Source organism: Rattus norvegicus, chromosome 2 (assembly GCF_021556685.1).
Source record: "Rattus norvegicus strain SHRSP/BbbUtx chromosome 2, alternate assembly SHRSP_T2T, whole genome shotgun sequence".
NCBI lineage: Eukaryota > Metazoa > Chordata > Mammalia > Rodentia > Muridae > Rattus > Rattus norvegicus.
Window position 1 is genome coordinate 187,259,303 of NC_141535.1, and position 25,565 is coordinate 187,284,867.

Here is a 25,565-nt window from a genome sequence, read left to right on the forward strand (position 1 = left end):
GAGAAACATGAGAAATGTATAATTTGGCAAAGGAGGGTAAGTGAGCAAATTTAAAGTTATAGATGAGGCAGAAGAAGGTAAACCTGTGGGAGCCTCGTTTTGAGACTCTTACCCTGCAGACCATTAAAAGACTTAAAAACTCCTCCAAGTGGGATGCCCTCCTGTTACTTTTTACGAGTAACATGCTTTGGTTTATCCTGTCAACTTGAGAAGATGTAACTAAATCTCTTAGAGTGTCTGTGAGGGTTAATTGGGGTGGGAAGAGCCGCTCTATCACTAGAACAAATACAAAGGAGAAAGGCACGTGGACACTAGCAATGCCTATAGAAGAAGGATCCAAAAGATACAAAGTTGCTGGCTCTACGCCTGGAGCCAGGGAGCAAGTCCAAACCGTCAACCTCTGGATGCTAGAAAGAACAAGGAAATGTGTTTCTCACCACTGAGCTAAATCCCCAACCCCAGGAAATGTGTTTCTCAAACAGGACCACAGGCCTGCTGGCGCCCAACAGTGTGGAATATGCATTCTCTTCTGTGCTGTGGAATATCCACCAAACTAAAGGCCAGCAGACAAGCCTCAGAGGATACAACGGTGCTGACCACGATGCAGCCAAATGTAACAAGGAAGCTTCAAGCTCCAGGAAACTAAAGGACACATACTTACAAATCTTTTAAATAACCCATTTCAAAAGTCTCAAGGGAAAGAACTACACCAGTCTGAATGAAAATAGAAACCTAATATGTTAAAACTTAAGCAGGCTGGAGAGATGGCTCAGTGGTTAAGAGCACCAACTGCTCTTCCAAAGGTCCTGAGTTCAAATCCCAGCAACCACATGGTGGCTCACAACCATCTGTAATAAGATCTGATGATGCCCTTTTCTGGTGTGTCTGAAGATACCTACAATGTATATAATAAATAAATAAACCTTTAAAAGAAAAAAAAAAGAACCACTCCATCAAAACTTACGGAACAAAAATTAAGTCAAAATAGATCACAGGCTCAAGCACAAAATCTTTATGCTCTATAGAGACCACAGTTCGTTTTTCCTTTTTAATTTGTGCATAGGGTACATGCATGTATGTGCTAGTGGAGCCACATGAGTGACAGTGCACTTATAGAGGTTAGAGGACAACTCTTGGGAGTCGGTTCTCCCACCACCACCTTGGGGCACCAGGACCCGAACTCAGGTCTTTAGGTCTCTACATGCAAGCACCTTCACCCACTGAGCCATCCTTCCAGCCCAAAGTCTTACTCTTGACACCAAAAACAGGCAAACAAAAAATATATAAAATAAATCTGATAAATTTGAGCAAACTAATTGTTTTGCAAGCTCATCTACGTAAGAGAAAATCCTACTATCTAGAATAGAAAAAGAACTCAAAAACGAAGTGAAAATATTCAAATTAAAAATTGGATGAGAAAATCAAAGAGATAAAGCAAATAGAGATATTCACATCCAAACAACTGGAAGACATCACCAGTATTAGGAAAACAACAAAACAAAACATCCAGAAAGGAAAAACAAAGTGGCATCCACGGTGAGACAGCAGGTAAGGAGAAGAAATAACACTTTCTTTAAATATGCAAGCAGCCCCTGACCCAGGCACAGAACTCCCTTGTGATTGTCACAAGAAAATGATGACTTAACACAAACCAGCACACAGAGGTTTTCAGCACTGCAGGAAGAGAGGTGAAACCACAAAAACAAACAAACAAACAAACAAACCTAAAAACAGGGCTGGAGAGATGGCTCAGTGGTTAAGAGCACTGACTGCTCTTCCAGGGGTCCTGAGTTCAATTCCCAGCAACCAGATGGTGGCTCACAACCATCTGTAATGAGATCTGATGCCCTCTTCTGGTGTGTCTGAACAGTGACAGTGTACTCACATACATAAAATAAATAAATCTTTAAAAAAAAAAAAGAGTCAGATGTTGAGATAGAAATTATCCTAAGTAGTTTAGACAGAAAAAGAGTTTAATACAGAGAATTAGGGTTTAATACAGAGAATTAGATCACTGTAAAGTTGTTGAAAAGACTAGAGGAATAGCCTTAAGGTTAGCACCTGGATAGAACAGTGAGTCAGCACCACAGAACTGGCCCACCAAGTCAACCTCCAAGAATGGGAAGCGGGGACGGGGGCAACAAAAACAAAAACCCAGGCCATTGCACAGTCAGCTCCAGAAACTGATTGATCACCTTAATCCACACCAACATAGATGCTGTCCTAGCCAAAGCCCACGGTCAGAGCCAAGAAAAAAACTGGAAACACCTCAACCCCAACTCCAAACTGTCTGTGGCTTTCCTGCTCCAAATTACATGCTTCCTTTCGTACAACCAAATCATAACAGAACCACGGAGAACTGGTTCTATGGGGAAAATACATTCTGCTTCCTAACCTCTAGTGTCCAGGTTAGTCTCTCACTCTCAGGCAGAGGGCCAAAGTGACAGTGCAAACAAACACACACACACACCAAAAAAGTCCTAAGGTTCTTTTTAATCCAAAGATCCATAACCAAATTTCCACCATTACTAATAACCAAATAAACATTCTGGTAAACCATAAAAAATCCACTTAAACTTTTCAAATTAGAAATTACCAGTGTTGCTCAATGTGAAGAAACATACAAACATTCCGCACTCTGTATTCTGGATACACTATGATGAGGATTTAAAAGTCCACAGCTATGGACGTCCATAGGTACCAGGCACCCATGCAGTACATACACACACATGCAGGAAAAACATTCACACATAAAATGACAAATCTAAAATATTAAATTCATAACTATAATAAGTATTTGGCTGTGGTAATATATACATTTGATTATCTATCCCATGCATTTGAACCTGCAACCTCCTATCTGATCACTTTCTAGTAACAAGAATGCCCCTACACATATAGACTCCTCCTGGGGTATTACATGCAGCTGGATTTGATCTGCACAGATTTAAATCAGATACACATGGGGGCATGGTAAGGGAGGAGCACACTTTTGGGAGGGAGGAGAAAGTCCTGCTCAGTAAGAGGGAAAACATGTCTGCCCAGCACTGGAAACCTAGCTAACTACTCAGAAGAAGAGGGTAAAATAACAGTACGGGTGTCTAAAAAAGCCACAATGAAAAATAATATTAACTATCTAAATCCAAAACAAACCTATCATAATGTAAATCTGTGTATGAATGTGTACGTAGCTTTAACGTGCTTCTCATCTGGGCTGACCAATGCTCCCTCCCAGAGCCAAGGCCACCTAATAAAAACCCAAATACAAGACCATATGGGACAATTGATGAGCCATTATGACTTTCCGTTAAACCAGCACTACATTCCCAGAAAATACATAAGGAAAGGAGTCTAGGGGTGTTGAATAGAGGACGCCGCGGGATGCGGTGGTTCCCGGTCCACTGGGGTCTGCACGCCTGGCGTCTCCATATCTGGAGCCTACACACCTGGTGTCTGAACACCTGGGGCTCCCACATGTGGGATCCCCACACATGGGACTCGTAGTGGCAAGTGGGCTTAACACCAAAGCACAAGAGGTAAAGGACAGGACAAACTTTGCTGGACAACGCGACCAGCGTAGCTTTAAGAAGTCGCAACAAGTGAGTGCGCATGCCCAGTCCGCGGGGAAACGGAGACTGGGAGGAGCTGGAGTAACCCGGAAGCTTCTGGCTGCCGGGCTCCCGCGTAGGCCTGCGCCGCCGCGCACCTTCCCGGCTCCCGCCCCCTCCCGGGCCCTCCCCGGCCGGCTCACCAGTCAAGCCCCACTCCTGTAAGTCCTGTTCCTGCACCCGCGTCCGCACTGGCTCGGGTCGGTCCCCGGCCGGCAGCGCCTGCAAGAAGCGCGGCGAGCCACCCGCCATCCCGAAAGGCTCCGCCCACGGCCCCGCGCCTTCGCTCCCGCGCGCCGCCGCCAGAGGGCACAGTTCGCGCGCATTCACACGCCGCAGAAGCACGGAGGTGCGGAAGGCTCTGGTCTAAGTGTGCTTTTGCGACTGGAGCTTAGAGGCTGCCTTTGCTAAAAGCTCTGACTCCTAATTTGGATTCCGTGGGTAGCTAACAGCAGCCTCAAAGCTTAGCAGGCTCCCCTCTTAATTTCTTATCTGTCTCCTTTAAACTTTGGGTCAGATTCCTGAGCAGCTTTCCATGTTTTCAGTTAAGATGTGTATGCCTAAAAACTGGTACTACAAGGTCAATGAATCCTATATTTATCTAACCTTTCTCCTCATTTATGACTGAAAACACCAAAATAGCATTAACTTTATCTCCTAAGATACGTTAGTGATAAAACACATTCAAAGAAAGGAACCTGGTGTACATTCCTATAATCTCAGCACTGGGGAGGCTAAGGCAAGAGAATTTGTGAGTTATAGCAGGAAGGTGTCAATAAATAATAATAAATATCAAAGCTCAATTGGCAGGATGCTTGCCTCCGGTGCCCTGTAAGTTGGGCATGAGGATGAGCGCCTGTAATCCTAGCGCTGGGGAGGTGGGAGCAGGAGAACCAGAAGCTCAAGGTCATCGTCAGCTACACAAGCTTGAAACCAGCCTAGGCTGCATTAAACCTTGTCTTAAAAATAAAGTGTGAGAGAGCTTTCCTCCCCCTCAGGATTCCAAGAGTAGCCATTCAAACAGAACATCTACTTGTGATTAAAAAACAGACAAACAAACAAACAAAAACTAATGGCCTCATTGTCCTATGAAAAACCAAGGCTGGCCCCACTATGCAGAAGTAGCCCTCTAATGACTAAGGGACTTTACCCGTCCTGTTATACAGACTTCTCCAGGAACACAAAGAACCAGATCTTAGATACTTATCAACCAGATCAAAAGGGGAGGTGTCAGATACACCACGGTCATTGCATCCCTCTGGGATCAAGTCACCACTAGTATTACAACCATTTCATGGAGCAAGGTTAAAGATTTACTCAAAACAAAGAAACTGTTCTCAGTGGGTACTTGAAGATTCTTGTTTACAGTATGAAGTACTAGTGGGCTCTTAAGAATATAGTGTGTTGGGCTGGAGAGATGGCTCAGCCGTTAAAGGCTAGGCTCACAACCAAAAATATAAGAATATAGTGTGTTCTCTGTCCCTTCCCAGTAGAACTGAGCACATTTGCCCCCTGTTTTCCCAATAGAGCTGTACTGAATCCATTCTGTACTTCACTTTAATTTCTTCCATTTGATTTAGGGGGGAGGGGTAAATGGCCGGACCTGGTTGTTGAGAGTCCCCTAAATCAGGACTCTGGGAGCACCTCTGGTCATACCCTTGGATCCCCAAATCACCCAAAATGCTCACTAAGGGCTTGGCTTTGCGTGTCAGTTGTCATTTAACCAACACTGCCGACCATCATGTGCCAGATTTCCCCTGTGCTGGGGAAATAGAATTCAGTTAATAATACAGGCAGGCAATGCCAACACCGTAGCCTGAGGCACTCCAGTTCTTCTGAGTTGTTCTCCACTCAAGTGCAACCTGGTGTCTTAGTTAGAGTTTTATTGCTGTGAACAAACACCATGACCAATGTAAGTTTTATAAAGGACAACATTTGCTTGGGGCTGGCTTATAGGTTCAAAAGTTCAGTCCATTATCATCAAGGCGGGAACATGGCAGCATCGCAGCAGGCAGGCATGGTGCAGGAGGAGCTGAGTTCTACATTTTCACCCAAAGGAAGCCAGGAACAGACTCAGCACCCTCAGGCAGCTCGGAGGAGGGTCTCCAAGCCCAAGCCCAAGCCCACCCCCACAGTGACACACTTCCTCCAACAAGGCCACACCTTCTAATAGTGCCAGTCCCTGGGCCAAGCATTTGCAAAAACCATCACACCTGGTTCTTCACTTAAGTACAGAAAACAATTTCAGGAAATGTCTGTATGAAGTAAAGTTTGAGGTTTTTTGTTTGTTTTCTTTGTTTTGTTTTGTTTTGTTTTGTTTTTTGTTTTTTTTTTTTTTTTTTAGAATTTGGGTGAGAGAAGAGTATCTTGAGGCAAAAGTATTTTGGCCTTAAGCGTGTTTTAATTAGTCATTTGGTGTAGCTCCCCTGAGAGGGTAAAAATACTTGTTGTGTGTGCCTGAAGACCAAAGTTATATCTCTGGAACCACATGGTAGGAGGAGAGAATTGACTCTCACCGGATTCACACACACACAGACACACACACCACACACATTGTCACACTTCCCTCCCCTCAATCTAATAATAAATAAAAAATAAAATCCAGAAGATGATTGATGCGGAACAAAAGCTATCAGCGTGGCACCGTGGGACTGGACTGACTGTGCAGGACAGCTTGTCTGTGGCTGTGCTTCCTCAAAACCTTGTGAGGGACGTGGGACTCTCAAGGGCTTCTCCGGGATGCCTTTGCACCTGGTCTCTCTGTCTCACTTCATTCTTCCCCCCAGGTTCCAATCTGCTAACTATGTCTGCCAAAGCACTTATTCAAAAGCACTCCTGTTTTTTAACTTAAAATAATCCAGAGACTCTGACATTTAAAACACAGCTAAGAAAAAAGAGTAGCTGGGAAATCCCAGGTCTGTGTACCAGGTAACACGCAGGTTTTACCCTGGATCATATATGGAATGAGTCTATAGAAGGCGAGGAGGAAGCAGGGAGACAGGAGGCCATTGCGAAAGCATGGGCAGGAGGTGGTTTATGGTTGTCACGGTGAAGAGCAGCTACGTAGATAGATACCTATATCTAGTTATACTCTTACCTATAGAGTCACCTATAGAGAAACGGAATGCAGAGGGCTGACTTTTGGAATTCAGCCTGCATACACGGTAGAAAAAGTCAAATGAAGGAAAGAAGGATGAGGGATTTGGAGACTGTCAAGAATCCTGGAAGTACATGAAGACAGAGGGACTCCCATTCACTGTTGGTGGGAACACAAATGAGCACAATCATGAAAATATTGAGTTCCTCATCCATCTAGGAATAGAACAGTAATATGACAGAGCGGCCCCACTACTGCATATCTATCTAAAGAAGCGATGGTCGCTTTCAGAGCACTATCTCACCTCCATGCTCACTGCAGCTGCTTTTCTCATAATAGCCACAATGTGGACTTAGTGGACACCGTGCAGGAGGGACTGCAGTGGGCAAGTGGAGAGGCACAGCTGCCAGGGGCTTCATCTCTGGGTGGCTTCCTGCTGCTGCTGGGCCTCCTCGTGTCCGTCATTGCTGTATTTCTCATATATCTAGCATGGTGCGAAGGGGTCTGGGGAGACCCTCACTGCCTATATCCTGCGGTGGTTGCCTCTTGGGAGACATCTCACTCCGTTGCGTGACTTTCCTGCAGATCAATATGAAGATGGACTTTCATAAAATAATATTATTCAGATGAACTAATGACTACAGAACTGGTTTGATTTAAATAGTTTTTAGGAAGTTAGAGTAGTTGATAGAAAGTTTAAGGAGATGGTTGAGGTTCTTTTGCCAGGAAGATATAATAAAGGTAGAAGAAAGAGTAGAATGCTGGGGCTGGGGATTTAGCTCAGTGGTAGAGCGCTTGCCTAGCAAGCACAAGGCCCTGGGTTCGGTTCCCAGCTCCGAAAAAAAGAAAAAAAAAAGAGTAGAATGCCCCGTGCCTTGCAGAGTAGTGAGGGCCTCATAGGCTAGAAAGGGAACACAATGAGCTCTCATGCACTGCAGACACACAGTTGTACTTGGGAGAGAGATAGGTTTGCGATAGGTTAACGATCAAATAAAACATTCATTCTAGGTTGGGTCTCAGTCCCTGGAGCTTATGATCTGGGGATGCAGTCACAGGTTTTGGTGTGCACCATGAGAAGATGGGGTTATGAACAAAGAGTAAACCATTCTATAAGGAGTGTCAGAATAGACAATAGATGACTCGCCAGGTTAGCTGAACAACTCTTCAAAAATAAGACGTAAGGCAGATGAGGATCTGTTTCTATTAAATACAAATTGTTGTCAGCTAAGCATAGGAAAAAAATGCTACTATAGACGGGCTTGCTTAAATGTTGTTAATCGGTGACAACAGAATTATTTTTTTTCCTGTGTCAATGATTTTAATGAGAAGTCCTGCTTCTCCAGAAGCCTATGCTGGCTGCTCTGAAATCCTTCCTGACTAGTGGACAGTAAGTGACGCAGCTGGGGCGAGCATCTTGGCCTCCAGGCCGCTGCTGGACTCCGCGCTGTTAGGCAAGGAGCAATCTGGCTCTTGTCTCCTCTTAGGAGGGACGTACCCGCTGAGGCGAGAGGCCAAGCTGCGTCTTGCGAGGTGGTCTGCCTGAGCTCCATCCTCTTCTTGTCAGGACCGTGCACGACACTGTGCCTCATGAGACTTTGTTTCACTGCAAACGTCTGGCCACTGCCAGCGTGCTCACACACAGATGGGCACTTTTCCTCACGGAAGGAGAGTAGGTGGCGCTGCAGGTTGAACACGGCTGTGTAGGTTCTTCCACAGCCTTCCCGCGGACAGCTGTACACATCCCTCTCCGGAAGGTGGGTCTTCGTGTGCTTACAACAGAATTATTGCTTTTGGGGTTACAATGTCCTTGTAGAGAGACAGATAGATGGGAGAAGTTTAGTTAAGTGTGAGTTCCAAAAGAATATACAATCAATAATCCTCTTGTAATTTCCTTTTGTGTAATGATTTCAGTCTGTTCTTAAAGAACCTGTTCTTATGGTGACAGTTTTTAGAGAGTATGGCTATGAGGTAATCTTTTGGAGAACTTTTGTCTTAGATGGTATAAAAAGTCTAAGAGAAAAAATAAAGTTGTTGAAGTTGTTGAAGCCTGTTGAAGTTTTCCCCGTCCACCTAATGTATGTTATATGTATGTATCTGAAATGATTGGAGCTTTGCTCCATCTGCCCAATGTGTGAGGGTGTGTGTGTGTGTGTGTCTGTGTGTGAAGCAAGCTTCAACTTCATTAGACACACACAGCTTGCTTCATTCAATGAGTATGTGTAAGGTGACATATATACATACAAATTGTAATACATATGCATACATGTGTAACATACCGATATGGGTATGTGTGCATGTACACATATATGTACATGTATGTATGTGGCCTTTTGAGACAAGCGTCTTGCTGTGTAGTCCATGCTGTACTCACTATGTAGCCTATGCTGGCTTTGAACCCATGATCTCACTTCCTCAGCTTTCTGAGAGCCAGAACTGAGGGCATGAGTCACCACACACATACATGATGGACTACCACTCAGTCATTAAAGGAACAAAATTCTCTCCTTTACAACAACGTGAATGAGCCCAGATGGCTCATGTTAAACAAAGTGAGTCTGGCACAGACAGAAAAATATGGGACATTCTCAGTTCAGCTGGACACCAAAAATCTTGGTATCATGGATATAGAGGGGTAGAATAGTAGATACTAGAGTAGCTTAGTTACTTTTCTGTTGTTGTGATTAAACACTAAGACTAAGGAAGGCTTTATTTGACATTCTGGTTCCAGAAGGATAAACATCCATCCACATCACGTGGCATGTGGCACTCATATCTTAAACCGAAAGCACCAAGAGAGAGCTATCAAATTAGCAATGTAAATCTTTAAGTTCTCAAAGTCTTCTCGAATGACATACTTCCTGCAGCAAACCGAAACACTTCTGAAACCTCCCCTAGCAGTGCTGCCAGCTGAGAGCCTATCCCCATTCCAACCAGCACGCAGAGAAGAGGTGGGGTCAGGATGGAGGAGGGCAGTTAGAGGGACAGGGATACAGGTGCATAGGAAGAACAATCTTTACTGTTGTTTTGTATAGTAAGGTGCCAGTGCTTGACAAAGTTAACTGAAGATTGAAATGAACCAGCAGAAATAACTATGAGTGTTCCAACACAAGAACAGGTGTTTGGGGTGCTGGAGATGCACGTTTCTGCCATTAGACATTGTACGCATGACTGCAATGTCTCAACGTACTGGTTATGTTTGCCTTATGATTGTTAAACATTTGCCTGCCCCAGAATAGGTACCCGACTGATTAAGCCAGGTGTGTGGAAGCAATTCCAAATTTAAGACCTGTATTTGTTAAAACCTTGACACACAGGGAAGATTCCCGGGATGGGCCAGTCACAGCACAGAAAGCTGAAGAAACATGGTGATGATTCTCATGAGTCAGCCTTAACTGGAAATAAGTCAAGTCCTAACCCGCTATACAGGTGTATTCATTTAAATTCTTCCTGTGATTTCTCCACGGATGAAGGCAAGCATCTGGCAACAGCATCTCAGTGAGATTATCGATCATTAAATTACCCCTAAAACCATGACCTTCGCAGCTCCTTCCAAAACAAGCGTGATTAAGCACAGGTCACCTGCAGGTCATGTTTGCTCTCTGTGTCCTTGCTCCCTGGGGTCACAGTAGCTCACTGGCAGCATCCAGTGAGGCAGACACAAGGCTGTAATGGCGGCAACTACAGAGAGAAGTTTGTGCAGATTTTTACTTTTGGACTGAAGAGGATGTCAGTGCCCTACAGTGAACGAAAGAGACTTCAGTTTTCCTTCTCAAAAAAGGGAAAAATACATTATAAATTTAAGGTGATAATCCATTTTTAGCATCAAATAATATATGAGGTATTTTGGAAGTGGTTGGTTCATTGGTTGGAGTTTTATTTTTGTTTTTTTGGTTTTTTCCATCTTTATTAAATTGGGCATTTCTTATTTACATTTCAAATGTTATTCCCTTACCCAGTTTCCATGCCAACATCCCCCAGCCTTCCCTTCCCCTTCTATATGGGTGTCCCCTCCCCATCCTCCCCCATTACCGCCCTCCTCACAAGAATCCCGTTCACTGGGGTTCAGTCTTGGCAGGACGAAGGGCTTCCCCTTCCACTGGTGCTCTTACTAGGCTATTTATTGCTACCTATGAGGTTGGAGCCCAGAGTCAGTTCATGTATAGACTTTGAGTAGTGGCTTAGTCCCTGGAGGCTCTGGTTGGTTGGCATTGTTGTTCATATGAGGTCTCAAGCCCCTTCAGCTCTTTAAGTCCTTTCTCTGATTCCTTCAACGGGGGTCCCGTTCTCAGTTCAGTGCTTTGCTGCTGGCATTTGCCTATGTATTTGCCATATTCTGGCTGTGTCTCTCAGAAGAGATCTACATCCAGTTCCTGTCAGCCTGCACTTCTTTGCTTCATCCATCTTATCTAGTTTGGTGGCTGTATATGTATGGACCACATGTAGAGCAGGCTCTGAATGGGTGTTCCTTCAGCTTCTGTTCTGAACTTTGCCTCCCTATCCCCTCCCAAGGGTATTCTTGTTCCCCTTTTAAAGAAGGAGTGAAGTATTTGCATTTTGATCATCCTTCTTGAGACTCATGTGTTCTGTGCATCTAGGGTAATTCAAGCATTTGGGCTAATAGCCACTTATCAATGAGTGCATACTGTGTGTGTTTTACTGTGATTGGGTTAGCTCACTCAGGATGATATTTTCCAGTTCCATCCATTTGCCTACGAATTTCATAAACTCGTTGTTTTTGATAGCTGAGTAATATTCCATTGTGTAGATGTACCACATTTTCTGTATCCATTCCTCTGTTGAAGGGCATCTGGGTTCTTTCCAGCTTCTAGCTATTATAAATAAGGCTGCTATAAACATAGTGGAGCACGTGTCTTTTTTATATGTTGGGGCATCTTTTTGGTATATGCCCAAGAGAGGTATAGCTGGATCCTCAGGCAGTTCAATGTCCAATTTTCTGAGGAACCTCCAGACTGATTTCCAGAATGGTTGTACCAGTCTGCAATCCCACCAACAATGGAGGAGTGTTCCTCTTTCTCCGCATCCTCGCCAGCATCTGCTGTTACCTGAGTTTTTGATCTTAGCCATTCTCACTGGTGTGAGGTGAAATCTCAGGGTTGTTTTGATTTTTATTTCCCTTATGACTAAAGATGTTGAACATTTCTTTAGGTGTTTCTCAGCCATTCGGCATTCCTCAGCTGTGAATTCTTTGTTTAGCTCTGAACCCCATTTTTAATAGGGTTATTTGTTTCCCTGCAGTCTAACTTCTTGAGTTCTTTGTATATTTTGGATATAAGCCCTCTATCAGTTGTAGGATTGGGAAAGATCTTTTCCCAATATGTTGGTTGCCATTTTGTCCTAACAACAGTGTCCTTTGCCTTATACAAGCTTTGTATTTTGAGATCCCACTTGTCGATTCTTGATCTTAGAGCATAAGCCATTGGTGTTTTCTTCAGGAAATTTTCTCCAGTACCCATGTCTTTGAGATTTGTCCACACTTTTTCTTCTATTAGTTTGAGTGTACTGGTTTGATGTGGAGGTCCTTGATCCACTTGGACTTAAGATTTGTACAGGGTAATAAGCATGGATCGATCTGCATTCTTCTACATGTTGCCCTCCAGTTGAACCAGCACCATTTGCTGAAAAGGCTATCTTTTTTCCATTGGATGGTTTTGGCTCCTTTGTCAAAAATCAAGTGACCATACGTGTGTGGGTTCATTTCTGGGTCTTCAATTCTATTCCATTGGTCTATCTGCCTGTCTCTGTACCAATACCACACAGTTTTTTTTTTTTATTACTATTGCTCTATAATACTGCTTAAGTTCAGGGATAGTGATTCCCCCGGAAGTCCTTTTATTGTTGAGGATAGTTTTAGATATCCTGGGTTTTTTGTTATTCCAGATGAGTCTGCAAATTGTTCTGTCTAACTCTATGAAAAATTGGATTGCAATTTTGATGGGGATTGCCTTGAATCTGTAGATTGCTTTTGGTAAAATGACCATTTTTACTATATTAATCCTGCCAATCCATGAGCATGGGAGATCTTTCCATCTTCTGAGATCTTCTTCAATTTCTTTCTTCAGAGACTTGAAGTTCTTATCATACAGATCTTTCATTTGCTTGGTTAAAGTCACATGGAGGTATTTTATATTATTTGGGACTATTATGAAGGGTGTTGTTTCCCTAATTTCTTTCTCGGCTTGTTTCTCTTTTGTGTAGAGGAAGGCTACTGAATTATTTGAGTTAATTTTATACCCAGCCACTTTGCTGTGAAAGGAAAATTATACAGATTTAAGGTTTAAAAATATGAAGTTAAAAGAGTATGTTTCAACTCAGGACTAAACACTGTGAAAAGCAAGTCCAGACAGCCCCGCCCTGCCGCTAGAACTAACAGACCATAAAAGGAAAGGAATGCAGAACAGACCAGGAGTACCGGACCGGACTCACAGGCCACCTGGCAGGAAGAGATAAGCCCCCAGCCCCCGACATCCAGGACGCCCCAAACCTGCCAATGTGTGTAGCTATACCTTATTACCTCATCATGTGAAATAGCCAATCATATGTGAACATGTGAACATGCCTCGTTTGAATCCACCAATCCCCGTAACTATGCATCTGCTTCTGTACGCCCGCTTCTGCTTCCCCAATCCCTATAAAAGCCCCATGCTGGAGCTGCTGGGTGCGCAAGTCCTCCGAAGAGACTGTGTGCCCGCAGGTACCTGTGTTTTCCAATAAACCCTCTTGCTGATTGCATCCGAGTGGACTCGGCTCGGTCATTGGGCGCTTGGGACTCCTCCTGAGGGAAAGGTCCTCTCCGGGGGTCTTTCATCTGAAGGTGTTTATCAGGTGTAGTACTTCTCTGGTTTAACTTTTGGGATCACTTAAATATACTATCATATCATTTGCAAATAGTGATATTTTGACTTCTTCCTTTCCAATCTGTATACCTTTGATCTCTTTTTGTTTTCTGTGTTCCGGCTAGGACTTCGAGAATTATATTGAATAAGTAGGGAGAGAGTGAGCAGCCTTGTCTAGTCCCTGATTTTAGTGGGATTGCTTCAAGTTTTTCTCCATTTAGTTTAATGTTAGCCACTGGTTTGCTGTATATGGTTTTTACTATGTTTAGGTATGGGCCTTGAATTCCTATTCTTTCCAGGACTTTTATCATGAAGGGGTGTTGAATTTTGTCAAATGCTTTCTCATCATCTAATGAAATGATCATGTGGTTTTTATCTTTCAGTTTGTTTATATAGTGGATTACATTGATGGTTTTCCGTATATTAAACCATCCCTGCGTACCTGGGATGAAGCCAACTTGATCATGATGGATGACTGTTTTGATGTGCTCTTGGATTCGGTTTGCAAGACTTTTATTGAGTATTTTTGCGTTGATATTCATAAGGGAAATTGTTCTGAAGTTCTCTTTCTTTGTTGGGTCTTTGTGTAGTTTAGGTATAAGAGTAATTGTGGCTTCATAGAAGGAATTCAGTAGCGCTCCATCTGTTTCAATTTCGTGGAATAGTTTGGACAGTATTGGTATGAGGTCTTCTATGAAGGTCTGATAGAATTCTGCACTGAACCCATCTGGATCTGGGCTCTTTTTGGTTGGGAGACTTTAATGACTGCTTCTATTTCCTTAGGAGTTATGGGGTTGTTTAAATGGTTTATAGGTTCCTGATTTAACTTTGGTACCTGCTATCTGTCTAGGAAATTGTCCATTTCCTCCTGATTTTCAAGTTTTGTTGAATATAGGCTTTGTAGTAGGATCTCATGATTTTTTTAATTTCCTCTGATTCTGTAGTTATGTCTCCCTTTCCATTTCTGATTTTGTTAATTTGGACACACTCTCTGTCTCCTCTGGTTAGTCTGGCTAAGGGTTTTTCTGGTTTATCTATCTTGTTGATTTTCTCAAAGAACCAACTTTTGGTTCTGTTGATTCTTTGTATGGTCCTTTTTGTTTCTACTTGGTTGATTTCAGCTCTGAGTTTGATTATTTCCTGCCTTCTACTCCTCCTGAGTGTATTTGCTTCTTTTTGTTCTAGATCTTTTAGGTGTGCTGTCAAGCTCCTGATATATGCTCTCTCCTGTTTCTTTCTGCAAGCACCCAGAGCTATGAGTTTTCTTCTTAGCACAGCTTTCATTCTGTCTCATAAGTTTATGAGGTATGTTGTACCTTCATTTTCATTAAATTCTAAGAAGTTTTTCATTTCTTTATTTCTTCCTTGACCAGGTTATCATTGAGTAGAGCATTGTTCAACTTCCATGTATATGTGGGTGTTCTTTCCTTATTGTTATTGAAGACCAGCTTTAGCCCATGGTGGTCTGATAGGACGCTGGGATTATTTCTGTCTTTCTGGATCTGTTAAGGCCTGTTTTCTGCCTGATTATATGATCAATTTTGGAAAAATGACCATGAGGTGGTGAGAAGAAGATATATCATTTTGTTTTAGGATAGAATGTTCTATAAATATCTGTTAAGTCCATTTGGTTCATGACTTCTCTTAGTCTGTCTATGTCTCTGTTTAATTTCTGTTTCCATGATCTGTCCATTGATGAGAGTGGGATGTTGAAATCTCCTACTGTTATTGTGTGAGGTGCAATGTGTGCTTTGAGCTGTAGTAAGGTTTCTTTTATGTATGTAGGTGCCCTTGTATTTGAAGCATACATATTTAGGATTGAGAGTTCATCTTGGTGGATTTTTCCTTTGATGAATATGAAGTGTCCTTCCTTACCTTTTTTGATGACTTTTAGTTGAAAATTGATTTTATTTGATATTAGAATGGCTACTAGAGCTTGCTTCTTCAGACCATTTGCTTGGAAAGTTGTTTTCCAGCCTTTCACTCTGAGGTAGTGTCTGTCTCTGTCTCTGAGGTGTGTTTCCTGTAGGCAGTGAAATGCTGAGTCTTCATTACGTATCCAGTTTGTTAAATCTGTGTCTTTTTATTGGGGAATTGAATCCATTGATGTTGAAACATATTAAGGAATAGTGATTGTTGTTTCCTGTTATCTTCATATTTGGATATGAGATTATGTTTGTGTGCTTGTCTTCTCTTTGTTTTGTTGCAAAATGATTAGTTTCTTGCTTTTTCTAGGGTGTAGCTTGCCTCCTTGTGTTGGGCTTTACCATTTATTATCCTTTGTAGCGCTGGATTTGTAGAAAGATATTATATAAATTTGGTTTTGTCATGGAATATCTTGGTTTCTCCATCTATGTTAATTGAGAGTTTTGCCGGATACAGTAACCTGGGCCGGCATTTGTGTTCTTTTAGGATCTGTATGACATCTGTCCAGGATCTTCTAGCTTTCATAGTCTCTGGTGAGAAGTCTGGTGTAATTCTGATAGGTCTGCCTTTATATGTTACTTGACCTTTTTCCCTTACTGCTTTTAATATTCTTTCTTTGTTTTGTGCATTTGGTGTTTTGACTATTATGTGACGGGAGGAGTTTCTTTTCTGGTCCAATCTATTTGGAGTTTTGTAGGCTTCTTGTGTGTTTATGGGTATCTCTTTCTTTAGGTTAGGGAAGTTTTCTTCTATGATTTTGTTGAAGATATTTACTGGTCCTTTGAGCTGGGAGTCTTCACTCTCTTCTATACCTATTATCCTTAGGTTTGATCTTCTCATTGTGTCCTGTATTTCCTGTATGTTTTGGACCAGTAGCTTTTTCTGTTTTACATTATCTTTAACAGTTGTGTCGATGATTTCTATGGAATCTTCTGCGCCTGAGAAGATTCTCTTCTATCTCTTATATTCTGTTGGTGATGCTTGTATCTACGGCTCCTTGTCTCTTCCTTTGGTTTTCTATATTCAAGTTTGTCTCCCTTTGTGCTTTCTTTATTGTTTCTATTTCCACTTCCAATTCCTTCACCTGTTTGATTGCGTTTTCCTATTATTCTTTCAGGGATTTTTGTGTTTCCTCTCTAAGGACTTCTACTTGTTTACTTGTGTTTTCCTGCATTTCTCTAAAGGAGTTCTTTATGTCTTTCTTAAAGTTCTCCATCATCATGATCAAATGTGATTTTAAATCTAGATTTTGCTTTTCTTGTGTGTTTGGATATTCAGTTTTTGCTTTGGTGGGAGAATTGGGCTCTGATGATGCCATGTAGTCTTGGTTTCTGTTGCTTGGATTCTTGTGCTTGCCTCTCACCAACAGGTTGACTCTGGTGTTACCTTGTTCTGCTATTTCTGGCATTGGCTTGACTGTCCTATAGGCCTGTGTGTCAGGAGTGCTGTATACCTGTTTTCCTGTTTTCTTTCAGCCAGTTATGGGAACAGAGTGTTCTGCTTTCAGGTGTGTAGTCGTTCCTGTCTACTGGCTTTCAGCTGTTCCTGTGGGCATGTGTCCTGAGTCCACCAGGCACGTCACTTGGAGCAGAAAAGTTGGTCTTACCTCTGGTCTCGGACATGAAGTCGCTCCTCAGTGCTGGGTTTCAGCTGTCCGTGAGGGCAGCAACCAGAAGGGCCTGCCCCTACTTTTGGGTCCCTGTGCACAGGGGCCCCTGATGGCGTTAGGTGTTTTCCTCTAGAGTCAGAAATGTGGGCAGAAAGTAATCTCCTCTGGTTTCCCAGGCGTGTCTGCCCCTTTGAAGGTCAAACTCTCTCTCCCACGGGATTTGGGTGCAGAGAGCTGTTTGACCGGGTCCCTTCAGATCTGGGCGCAGTCTGGACCGCAGGGCTCCTGCAGCTTAAGTGCCCCTATCTTCCTGTTCTCAGAGGCCCTATACAGTTTCCTCTTGGGCCAGGGATGTGGGCAAAGATGGGCAGGAGTGGAGGTCTCTCCTGCCCTGTAGTCTCAGGAGTGCCCACACGTCTGGGTGATGAGCTCTCTCTCCAACAGGGTTTGGGAGCAGGGAGCTGTGGGCCAGGATCAGCAAGGTTTGGGCGCCAGCTAGAAACTGGAAGTCTGTTTTTGTTTTTTGAATCAAGGTCTCTCTACATAGTTCTGGTTGTCCTAGAACTCACTCTGTAAAACAGACTGGCCTCAAACTTAGAGATTCATCTACATCTGCCTCTTGAGTGCTAGGATACAAGGTGCTCACGACCACATCCAGCTGACAATTTTAATAGGTTGTCTTTTATTTATCCTATGATAGTTTCACACATGTAAACATTGAACCTTAATCATATCCCCTCCTATACACCAAGACATTCCCCCTCTCTACTTCCTGCCCCTCCTCTTCCTCCTTCCTTTTGAAACCCTTGAGTCTGATTAGTGTTTCCTGATGGAATGCAGTGATCTTGTTGACTTCATCTTGTGCTGGTCTTACACAGTGAGCTCATGAGTCCACTGACCATACCATATCCAAAAGATAGCATTACACAGCACCCTTGCCCATTAGACAGTCAGAAGGCACTTTAACAATGTGACCATTTAGCAGGGTGACAGTTTCTGAGATTTCCTACTGGGCTTTTTGGACATCCCAAACTATAGACTTTTGACCAAGTGTGAATTCCCTCCTATAGAGCAGGCCTCAAATCCAATCCACAAATCAGTTGGTTACCCTGGCAACCTTCATTGCATCAGTGACCAAATCTTGTCTGTTGTAGAAAACAATATGTAGCAATGTAGAATGGTGTCATTATACAGGTGAAGGCAGGTACAAGATAGAACGAAGCCTGTTATTGGATGAGAAGGAAGGATGGGCAGGAGAAAAGTTTTAAAGGGGGGAGGAGACAGGAACAGGAGATGGGGAGAGGCAGCGGAGAGAACATGGAGGCTGATGTTAAGATTCCTCTCTGCACATTTACAGGTCGTTATCAATATTCTTAAGGGATGGATGTATACAGGGCTTTGTGTGTCTAGGTAGGCAAATTATATATTATCAACTGGATCAGAGGTTATTGTGTTGTGTGTTCTCTCATGTAGTGATTTAATTGAATTTAAGAGAGTATGTGGTGGCTGGAGATATTGGGCCACCATGGAATTGGGATATTTATATCTGGCATGGTGGCAACCTGCCTTAGGAACTAGATGGGTAGAGAGATTGTTGCCAGGCTCAGAGAAGCCATCGGCAGTGTGATATAGAATAGAGCAAAGCGGGTGAGAGGCTTTGCTGACTGAGATGAAGATATCTACCAGATATCTTGGGGCACTACGGTGCCAGATCTAGTACGGGATAAAAGACACCAGTTTTTTCTAATTTTACAGCAACATAATACATTAAAAGCCCAGTCATTTCAGGAAATCCATCCTCCTCAGTAAGGGCACTGCACTGGAATGTTGTCAAGTAAATGTTTGAGAACATAGCCTGGATATTGTAGGCAACTCTGAACTGAGACCTACCCTCGGGACTTTCATTTGCCTGGTTTCTTTTTTCCCTTAATGCCTTTGACTATCATTCTGCCATCAAATTGGTTCTATACGACTTCACATTTTCTGTTCTTTTTTGAGCAGTAAGTGGTCTGTGTGGTTCACTTTATAGCCTCTGAAAAGTCTGAGTTTGTTGACTTTGGAATTTAGCTTTTCAAGCATATTTCCACATAAAGAGCAGGTTATCTAAATTATAAGGTTCCACAAAGGCAAAATGGTCCCCAAATGTCTTTGGGCACTTATCTCTAACCAAAACCACAACCCTAAGGATTCTTCCAGCCTTCTTTTTCTTTTCCCTAATCAGCAGGAACCCCAAGATCTCCTATGCCCTTGTTCCTTAAAGCCTGAATCTTAGGTTGGAAAAATGAACATACCTGGTGCATACGTGCTTACGTTCCTAAGACACAACTAGAATGTGAGCCCAGGGGTGCTCCTGTCTTCACCCCAAAACTGTCATAGTCTTTATAATCAGGCCATTCTAGTGATTAGAAAAGGCTTCAAAAAGCCTATGTGACATAGTTATTTAAATGAGGAGAAATGATGTTACCTACCATATGAGGTGAACATTTGATTTATAAGAAACTAAAAGTGAATTTGAATGTCCAAGGGTATTGTGAAGGACCCAAAGACTTTAGTTGAGAATCACACAGTGTCTGAATTGCACCAATGAAGACAAATAGGAAGTTAAACCTCATTGTTGAGGTTCAATGGGAATCTCATTAGCTGGGGGAGAGGTGTGTCCATAAAGATAGTAGTTTCCCTATTTTTAGAGCATATAGGTGTGGACTCTGAAGATACACACACACACACACACACACACACACACACACACACACACACACATGCTATGGAGGTCATGGTTAGCCAGATTTGGCACATTACCTATTTTCAAGTGTCCACGTTCTTCTCTGTGATGTGATTGGTCGTGCAAGCCCTCACTCATATGACTTCGATGACTTCTAGTGTTTTCCAGTGGAAAGAGCCCGTGGATTTGTTTTTTGTAATGTAGATGGATGGATATGTTGTATAAGGAGGCAGAGAAAGGAAGTGAGTGAATGAAGTCTTGAGTCAGTGTGTGCTGTTGACGTAGGCACAGTCATGTCCAGGACCCTTAGTCTCAGACCCATGGGGAAATGACAGAGCCCCCCCGGGTTAGACTCAGGGAAATGGCAAAACCTTCCCTTATGGTCCATGCATGGATGTTAACTGTGCCTGCAGAAAATGTCCACAGAAGCTTTCTCCCTCTGGATATTTATGGCCTGACGACCGCTTTCCCACAGAAACTGCTCCCACCAAGATTAGCTAGCTACCCCTGTCTCTGTGTTCCAGCTGTGTATCGTAAGTCCCGCCTCCTTGTGCAGTGGTGGCAGTAACCTCTCTATTTAACTCTGTATAACGACGGTGAACTTCTGGGGTACTGCAGTTTCTCCATGAGAGAACCCAGTCCATTCAAACCCAGCTTTTCCGTGTCCATTTGTCTGTTGTTTCCTCATTCCCTCATCATCCTCAGTCAGTGTATTGCTGGAGCCATGCTGGATGCAGCAGTTTTGCTATAGCATGAGTTGAAGTTCTAAATATGCTAGCTTAGAGGAAAGCTCTCCAAAGCAGGAAGGGCTGTGTTGGTAACCCTTTCCTATGCCAGAATGAATGACTCTCACTAAAAGGGTATCAACGCATCTCCATAGAGTTCTAGAATTAGTATGGTTATCACACAATAATAGAGTCCTTCCCTATACTGAATATATATGGAATGGTTTCCAATTTTTTACTGCTAATGCCAATCTGGGTGCATGCCAGCTCATATATTCACTTCAGGTAGGAAATATTCTATTCTGCATTTACAAGGTTGTTGGGTTTGGTTTGGGTTTTTTAAATTTTATTTATTTTATGTGCACATGTCCTGGTACATGGTCAGAGGACAACTTGCAGGAATCGGTTCTCACCATCTATCGCATGGGTCCCAGCGGTCGATTGACCTCAGGTTGTCAGGCTCATCTGTGAGAGCCTCTACTGCACTAAGCCATCTCAATGGGCTCTATTTCTCATTTCAGAAATGATAAAATTAATGAAAAAATGTTGACCTCCTGGAAACTACTTAGTGCTAGAGTCCTCACAGTCTGACAACTGCAGCTAAACGCGAGCTCACTTGCAAGTTGTGATATACAGTTTTGCTCACAAGTATGTGCAGCTGTTTCTGCAGGAACCTGGCAAGGGAATCGATGGGCAAACGGAGCTTACACTTGGGATAAACGCTGATACGCCGTTCTCCAGGGAGGCACACCGCCCCTCTCCACTTATGTTGTGGGTTATTCTGGTTCACTTCTCTAGCTCTGAATAAACCAACCTTTTGTTTTGTAGTCTTATGAGGGAAATAGATCTCACGGTCTAAAATTTCTTTGGCTACTTATCTAATCGAATACCATTTTATAAACTGGTTGGCCAGGCTTTTGTTGTTGTTAAAAAAAAAGCTATCCATATACTTCATTTTTTGTTATGATCAAACATTTTAGATCTTAATCCTTTGGTGAATATGTTATAAATGTTTCCATGTAGAAAATTATGACATTGCTGTGATTTATCCCTTGTCAAGCATCCCTTATGTGTAGAAGTTTGGAGTTCTGTGTGTAGAACTGTTTTCATAGTTTTTTCTTTTTTATCTTTTTATAGTTTTTATCTTTTAATAAGAAAAGCTTTTTATGGGGCTGGAGAGATGGCTCAGTGGTTAAGAGCACTAGCTGTTCTTCCAAAGGTCCTGAGTTCAAGTCCCAGCAACCACATGGTGGCTCACAACCATCTGTAATAGGATCTGATGTCCTCTTCTGGTGTGTCTGAAGGTAGCTACAGCGTACTCATATTAATAAAATAAATCTTTAAAAAAAAAGAAAAGAAAAGCTTTTTATTACATCAGCATTTTCTTAGTTGTTTATCTAGGGCTTTTTCTTTAAACATTCGTCTCTCAGGTTTGTTTTTTATTCTTCATAAAATCAAAATCTAATTTATTTCCCAAGCAGGGAGCAGTCATCTTTTATCCCAGGGATTTGAAATAACAACTTTACTACTGCTCAACTCCCGTATGTATGAGTATGTGTGTGGTCAGTAGTCTCCCGTATGTATGAATGTGTGGTCAGTAGTCTCCTGTATGTATGAATGTGTGGTCAGCAGTCTCTTGTATGTAGGAGTGTGTGATCAGAAGTCTCCCGTATGTATGAGTGTGTGTCTGAAAGAGCAGACAGTGCTCTTAACCACTGAGCCATCTCTGCAGCCCGAGACTTGATTGTCTTCACAGTATTAAAATTCCTTACTAGGAATAAAATAGAACAGGCCTGTTCTATGACTTTCAGAGTTTACTGTTTGCCTCATATAGTTTTTGAATATTTCTTTTTGGAATATCCATAGGAATTGTCTAGTTTCGCTTGCTATTGTCAACGAGCCCATTATTTTCTTACCCTTTCTGGTTGGTATAGATGAAAGTCATAGAATCATGTATGTTGGTGTTTTCTGTGATAGTTGTGATTGGGGTATTGTCAGGAGATTATTAAGTCTACAGCAGCAGGAAAACGATGGTGTATCAGATTGGACATTTGCGCCATTTAGTAGAAACTAGCCGAGGCTGCCTCAGAGACTAAAAGTTAGTCAGAGCCTCTGAGCCGCAGAGGGTCCCAAGCAATACACATTTTGGGGGAGTGTGTGACTTATGCAGAGAAAAGTGTGTTTAACTGGTCTACTGTTTTAGTGGGCCTTTTTTTTGTTTTTGTTTGTTTGTTCGGTTGGTTTGTTTGAGTGGATTTTGGAGAACAGGGTTTTAATTTTGGACAAGTGAACCCAGGTAATAACTTTATGGAATTTGACAAATTGTCTCTTTCAATTGACTAAAAGTGGTTCCCCAGAAGTCAGCTTTTGTTTTGTTGTTGGGTAGGAGTTTAGGACCACATATACAGCCACAGATAAGCTGTGAAAAGTCAGTTGAGGTGAGACTTTGGGGGTGACTCGCAGGTACTTAAGTACTCTCAGCACTCTCAGTTGTTCTGTGCTCTCAGGAACTTGTTGATGTTGTTGGATCATTTATCAGTGAATTAGGATCACAATTAGGGGACATTTCCCTCTCTATTGACAATTCTCTCTATTCTATGTGTACTGATTAAAGTCCAGTCTTTGGAGACTCCATGACCTTCCTGATTAAGAGGACAAATGACTTACCAGAGAGGCCCCATAGTTCCCTGGGTCTTGATTGATCCCACAGGTCAAGGGTCAATCTATCAGCTTCATTTTTGAGTGACTCATCTCCATGGGGTAAGCCTGTGAGCTTTATCATTAACCATACCTTATCTTTAAGTTTCATCCTCTGTAAACCTTGTATAACTTAGATTTCCTGTGACTTGGCTTTGTACCTTTGGGAGAGCTGTTGTTATTTTTAATTTTTAAGACAAAATTCTTATAGAAAATGTATCTTTACTTAAAACATTTGCCCTTTTCATCAAAAGTATAATCTTCTATAATACTCTTCACTATTTTCTTGCCTACTTACTGTTTTCAATTTTATTTTTTGTAAAGAAAAGTTGATTCTAAATTCCATACATGGCCCAATGTAGCAGATTAAGAATATCTATACATCTGTAAGATGCTATATCTGATTTAAAGAAGGAACTCATAAAAAGTGGGAGGGAGGCTGGAGGATGGCTCAGTGGTTAAGAGCACTGACTGCTCTTCCTGAGGACCTGGGTTCAAACCCCAGCAACCACATGGTGGCTCACAACCATCTATAGCGTGATCAGATAGCATGCAGGTATACATGCAGATAGAGCACTCATGTGCATAAAACAAATTAATAAATAAAATGTTTTCTAAAAATGGAAGGAGCCGCGTGGGATGATGATGAAGCTGGTGATGAAGGAACAGAGCTGTACCCACAGACACCTAGCACTCCGAGTGTTCACTGCAAGAATTAGGAGGGCAAAGGTCTTCAGTGTCTAAAACTGCAATTATAGAGTGACATTTAAAGATCTCATAAGAGGCTGGAGAGATGGCTCAGCGGTTAAGAGCACCCGATTGCTCTTCCAGAGGTCATGAGTTCAATTCCCAGCAACCATATGGTGGCTCACAACCATCTGTAAGGAGATCCGATGCCCTCTTCTGGTGTATTTGAGGACAGCTACAGTGTACTTATAAATGAATAAATCTTAAAAAAAAAAAAAGAAAAGAAACCTTTAAAGATCTCGTAAATCATAATATGCCAGTTATGTTCTGTGTGATCTAAAGAATGATTTATGATAGTTGTTTTGGTTTTGATATATATGATAGGTTGATATATGATAGATTGATAGATGATAGATATTTTGGTTTTGAGTGAGTTTCTCAAGTACACAGCTGATATAGTGACTGTTCTCTTGCTGTGCAGAGACACCATGACCAAGGCAACTTATAAAAGAAAGTATTTAATTGGGGACTTACCGTTTCAGAGGGTGAGTCTGTGACCGTCACGCCAGGGAGCATGGCGACAGGCAGGTAGTCATGGCTCTAGAGCAGCGGCTGAGAGCTTACATCTGATCCACAGCATAAAGCAGAATGAGAGAGACTGGATCTAGAGCTGGGCTTTGAGGACTTGAGGCCCACCCCCAGTGACACACCTCCTTCAACAGGGCACACAGCCTAATCTCTCCCAAACTGCCGTATCAACTAGGAACCAAACATTCAAATATTAGGAGCCCACGGGGGCCGTTCTCATCCAAAAGTCCACGATAGCAAACTGAAGGAAAAGAATGATTAACAAGTGAGAGGTACAAAGAAAGTAAAACATTGTCAAGTCGGGTGCTCAAAATATCTGGAGGAATCAACTGGGGAAGACCTATTAAATCATTTAACTGGAGTTTCCGGTAGGGTAAGGCTCTTAAGTAAAGTGCAAATAATGGCGGAAGAAAGTTATCATCAAATTAGAGGCTTACAAACATCTAGCAGGGGAAGCTCCATTAAGGCGTTTAGCTGTCATTCCTGATAGAGTCTCAGACAGAGCAGAGTGTTCTTTTATGCTGCCAAGTAAATGAGCAAAGAGTAACAGGATTAGAGTACAATATAAGAATGCATGAGCAACTTAAAGGCCAAGTATAACATTTGTTATACTATATATAAATACATTATATACTATATAATATATTATTTACAACAATATACATTGTTAAACTAAAAGGCTAGTGCCCTCCAAACACATGGTCCCTAACTCCCATTTGAGACTCAAATGTGTTTGTATCAAAGTGCCCTCCAAGGCCCCTTGTCTGGGAATAGGCTGCTCCCCCTAACTCTGTAACAAAATAACAATACTAGCTCCAAAATAAGAACAGCAAACACGCCTTTAAAACAACTTTAGGGGGCTGGGGAGATGGTTTAGTGGTTAAACCCTTGCCAAAAAATGTCAGAGGATTGGAAACCATGTCAATGCTAGGATGGCATGGTGGTCTGCCAGCCATAGAAGGCAGAGATGGGATCCCCAGAACTAGTGATTAGCAACACTAGCCATAGCAGCAAACCGTGGCTTCACTGCGAGAGCCTGCCCCGTTGGATGA

General features: G+C 42.4%; 2 protein-coding genes and 1 long non-coding RNA gene across 13 annotated transcripts in view; 1 reads left to right on the forward strand and 2 right to left on the reverse strand.

The window, feature by feature from the left end:
• Chd1l (chromodomain helicase DNA binding protein 1-like) overlaps window positions 1–3,887 on the reverse strand; it is a 58,371-nt gene extending 54,484 nt beyond the window's left edge. For 6 of the 7 annotated variants that reach the window (XR_015663573.1, XR_015663572.1, XR_015663578.1 and 3 more), the window contains exon 1: window positions 3,752–3,887. Coding sequence is in view for 3 of the 7 variants with exons in the window: in XM_087624418.1 (XP_087480544.1) it covers window positions 3,752–3,860 (109 nt within the window). In the remaining 4 variants the exon portion in view is untranslated. 7 annotated transcript variants of the gene reach the window in all.
• Fmo5 (flavin containing dimethylaniline monoxygenase 5) overlaps window positions 3,653–25,565 on the forward strand; it is a 53,298-nt gene continuing 31,385 nt past the window's right edge. The window contains exon 1 of one of the 5 annotated variants that reach the window (XM_087616170.1): window positions 3,653–3,957. The gene's annotated coding sequence lies outside the window, so the exon portion shown is untranslated. Of the gene's footprint in view, window positions 3,958–13,347; window positions 13,549–25,565 lie in introns of those variants that run through there. The other 4 variants (XM_087616173.1, XM_087616172.1, XM_087616174.1 and 1 more) reach the window with 4 other exon arrangements.
• Window positions 6,311–24,676, reverse strand: LOC147996439 (uncharacterized). Its single transcript, XR_015676619.1, has 3 exons — window positions 24,460–24,676; window positions 8,201–8,511; window positions 6,311–7,284 (listed from the first exon to the last, which is right to left on the reverse strand). It is a non-coding gene; the product is annotated as an uncharacterized LOC147996439 (long non-coding RNA).